The sequence below is a fragment of the Medicago sativa genome, chromosome 1 (genome assembly GCF_051527215.1).
Source record: "Medicago sativa cultivar Bolivia chromosome 1, Bolivia_mono, whole genome shotgun sequence".
In the NCBI taxonomy this organism is placed as follows: Eukaryota; Viridiplantae; Streptophyta; class Magnoliopsida; order Fabales; family Fabaceae; genus Medicago; species Medicago sativa.
The window spans coordinates 2,586,151-2,589,810 of NC_140749.1; the positions used below are offsets into that span (position 1 = coordinate 2,586,151).

A 3,660-nucleotide genomic window follows, 5' to 3' on the forward strand; every position below is an offset into this window, starting at 1 on the left:
GATTTCCAAATATGAATAGGGTTTCTAGTAGATATTTTGAAGTGGGTGGTTTATCTCGTTTCTTCAAAATCAACCTCCCATGTCGGTTTCTTTATGAATCCTTCGACTCCCTCGATATATACATCCTCGGAGATTTTGATTGAAATCAAGTAACCTTTCAAATAAGGTTAGGGCAAGTCGGTGATGTTGAAATATGTGATGTTGCTCATTGCTTGATTCAAGCATTTCTTTGGTTATGGTTGTTGAGGTTGAGAGTCCTCTTCGGTTGATATTCAATATTAATGTTGGAATGATAAAATGTAAGGTGTACACAAAATTCATAAAAGATATGGAAAATTTTATGGTGAAGTCATAAGAATGACTTTTCTGGTGAAGTTAACCATAATTTTAAACATTTTTGTCTCCTTTTTCTCATCACATCTCTAGCTTTCTATTCTTTCTACAACTTTGAGGTCTTATAAAGATGGCAGAGAACCACTTATCTAGATAGAGTAAAAACTCTTGCGAGTAAAAACACTTAAGAGTAAAAACAAGTAGATTCTAACTCATTAAGCAAATGGAATGTTAATCCAAGAATAGTACATGGAACCCTCATCTTTAATCTGTGATAAAATTTAGGGTGAAAATACAGTTCACTCAACAAATGAAAGCAACAAAAACTTTTTGAGAGCAAGAATAAGTGCAACGGAGACTAAAAGCTCTCTTTTATTCCAACCAGCAACAACAAGATCTCAAGCTTCCCAACCTCTAAGGACAGTAGCCCTTGCCACACGGTTAACTCCTAAACTGAAGGCTCCCATTCGAAGATTCATGAGTTTTGCACATGTCTTTCACATGGCATCAAATTTATAGTAGCTGACATGACATCAAAGTTATACTATTGGCTAAACAAAATAACTTTTTCAAAAAAGTCAGTTTTCTGACTGCACCATAGAAGTGTCCGATCTTATATTATACTAAATGAACAAAATTGTATTAATAATCAAAATCTTCAAACAATTTTTTTAAAATATGAGTAATAAGTTTGGAATTCAATCGTGAAAATGTAAAGATCGCACTTGATTATAATTTATTCTAGTGTTACATAGTATTAATACACCTCAATAACATATAAAATTAGTTTAAATTTAAGTCTTTGGGAATGATCTACCTCATATAAATTTCAACTCTAACAGAGAATTTTGTAAAATATGTATGTGACAAAATTATTATCATTTGCTATTCATGAGAAGTTGCATGAGATGAAACTAATCAAGCATGAATCAGCGGTCGTTATTTATTGATTTATTGATCACACAAATTGGCTCATATATTTTTGTAGTATTGGGGCTACAAGTTTTTTGTAAGTGGCTTCAGTGGGGTGAAAACTGTCCCAAAACACATATTCCGAATCGTTGGAACATAAAGGTTCAAAACGATTGCATAAAAACCCAGCATCTAGTCTGCCATTGCCACAACACGCATGATCTCCATTTGTAAACCCTTCACTCATAAAATTCAATTGCATTTAAACAAAATGATATAAAGTAAAAAAAAAAATGTAAGAAAATAAATAAAAGTAAAATCCAATTAACAAACTGAAATTTAGAATTACCATATTTCTGGTTGTTCGCAATGATATCAAGCATAGGTTTGTAAACATCCATATAAACAATTCTACTACTTGATAAACTCTGCTTAAGGGAATCAATCTCCTTTGATAGCTTGTCATTATATAACATTGTTGCATTATTGTACTTTTTTACACATTTTCTTTCAAATCCGCCGGCCATCGTTCTTTGCATCGGCAAACACCCAACGGGTGGCACATTAAATATGCCAATCCGTCGCGCCCCTAGTTGATATATTTCCTATGAGAGGGAAAAATAAATACCTTACATTGTGCATATATAATATAAAGTACGTAGAGTAACATTTAAGATGAAATCTAACCATACCTTGGTGAAATTAGCAGCTAAATTAACCAAAAAGTCAGCGTATGAAGAAAATTCAGGATATTTGATTTGCCTCACACGATTTGTGAAATATGTGTTGACAATGTCATTGCTACCTAATACCACAAAGAAAACACTATTGGCTATGATGAACTTTGTTCTTCTCTCTCCAACGAATGCATTAAGCTTCCCAATATATTCTTTGAATGAGTCTAGCTGGCTGGATAAAGGTATAACTAACTGGTTATATACAAAGAAACAATATTAGAAAAAAAAAATATAGTGAAATAAGAAAATAAAACCTGTATTAGAATTGTTGTTGTTCAAAATTATGTGCATAAACAATACCGGTAAATTTGACGTGAAATCATCATATCCAGCGCCACCAGATGCAAAAGACACACCAGTGGTCAATTCACTTGGATGGAGATTAGGATCCAAGTATGGAGGTAGAAACTCTTTAATGCCTAATTCTTCAACTGAATATTTTTTTGGAAAAAAAAAAAAATCAAACGTGACATTGTTATGTAAAACAATAGAAATTTTTATAGCAGCTTATCTCCTTTTTTTAGCAGTTCATTTCTAACATTTATTTTATTTTAAACTTCTAACAAAAATGTGAAAGATCATGTAGTTAAAAATTTGTGGTAGAAAGAAGATGACTCTCAAGCTATGAAGAATGTATTTTAAGAAACAATAATTTTTTTTTTATATTTACAATTTTTTCCTGTAGTAGACAGCATTTTATTTATCCTATTATTTTAGTTATTTATTAGACAGAAAAAATATTATTATTATTAGTTTAGGTGAAATGAAAACAAAAAACATATAAGGAAACAGGCCCTAGATTGTACTAAATTATTCTATGCTAATCCTAAAAGGTTAGTAGAGTGTGTCTACAAAAATGCTGCACCAAACATTTTATTTATTTAATAGATGTTGCAATAGACATGTTATTTATTCAATAAATTACTTTATATATCAAAAATAATAATTATCTTTTTAAAATCCTAATGTCTTAATTATAAGATTTTGAAGGAAGCCAAAAAAATTGAGCGGAGTATATGTATACCTATAAGGTCTGTTGGAACCTTTCCATTGCTAAATCGACCTGTTGCAATCCCTCCTGGAAAATCTTTTCCATATGGTGCAAAATCGCATCGAACTATTGTATTTTTGTAGTTATTATTACCCGTATCCATAATTGAATCTCCAAACACCAACACTGCTGGAATTTTAACATATGGAGGAAGTTTGATTATAGCCTTTGTTTCAAAGCAAAGAGCTAAGAACAATATCAAGTGGAGAAGTATAGTGTAAATAAAATTCAAACAAGAGTGAGAAGAAGGAAGCCTCATAGAAAAATCCATGTATAGTATAGAAGCTATGATGTGTAGATTTGACAAGTATTTTTCCCCTTTTGTATTGAAAAACAACATTAACGGGTGGAGTTATATACAACTTAATTAGCTATTAGCTATACTTAATAGAGTTTAATGACAAAATGTTGACTTGATACAACTTTTTCTATTTACGTTTTATCCACCAATCAGTTTTTGTGTTTTTTTTTTTTTCCAAATCCACCAATCAGTTTTGAAAATATTTGATGTGTGTTTGAATAATTATGTAAAACATTTATTTATTTATTTATTTATTTGAATGCTCAAGTTTTGACTAGGGCGACGACCCTCCAGGATTGGAGGTCCGCGCAACTCATTCGAAAAGC

The 3,660-nt window shown here is 31.1% G+C and overlaps 1 protein-coding gene across 1 annotated transcript; it reads right to left on the minus strand.

Annotated features, from left to right (window-relative positions):
- Positions 1–1,255: 1,255 nt before the first annotated feature.
- Positions 1,256–3,304, minus strand: LOC146951705 (GDSL esterase/lipase EXL3-like). The gene is made up of 5 exons (XM_085741430.1): positions 3,007–3,304; positions 2,283–2,413; positions 1,938–2,174; positions 1,595–1,850; positions 1,256–1,482 (listed from the first exon to the last, which is right to left on the minus strand). Exons 1-5 carry the CDS (start codon positions 3,302–3,304, stop codon positions 1,292–1,294), a joined length of 1,113 nt encoding a protein of 370 aa, XP_085597556.1. The 3' UTR covers positions 1,256–1,291.
- Between the last annotated feature and the right edge of the window lie 356 nt (positions 3,305–3,660).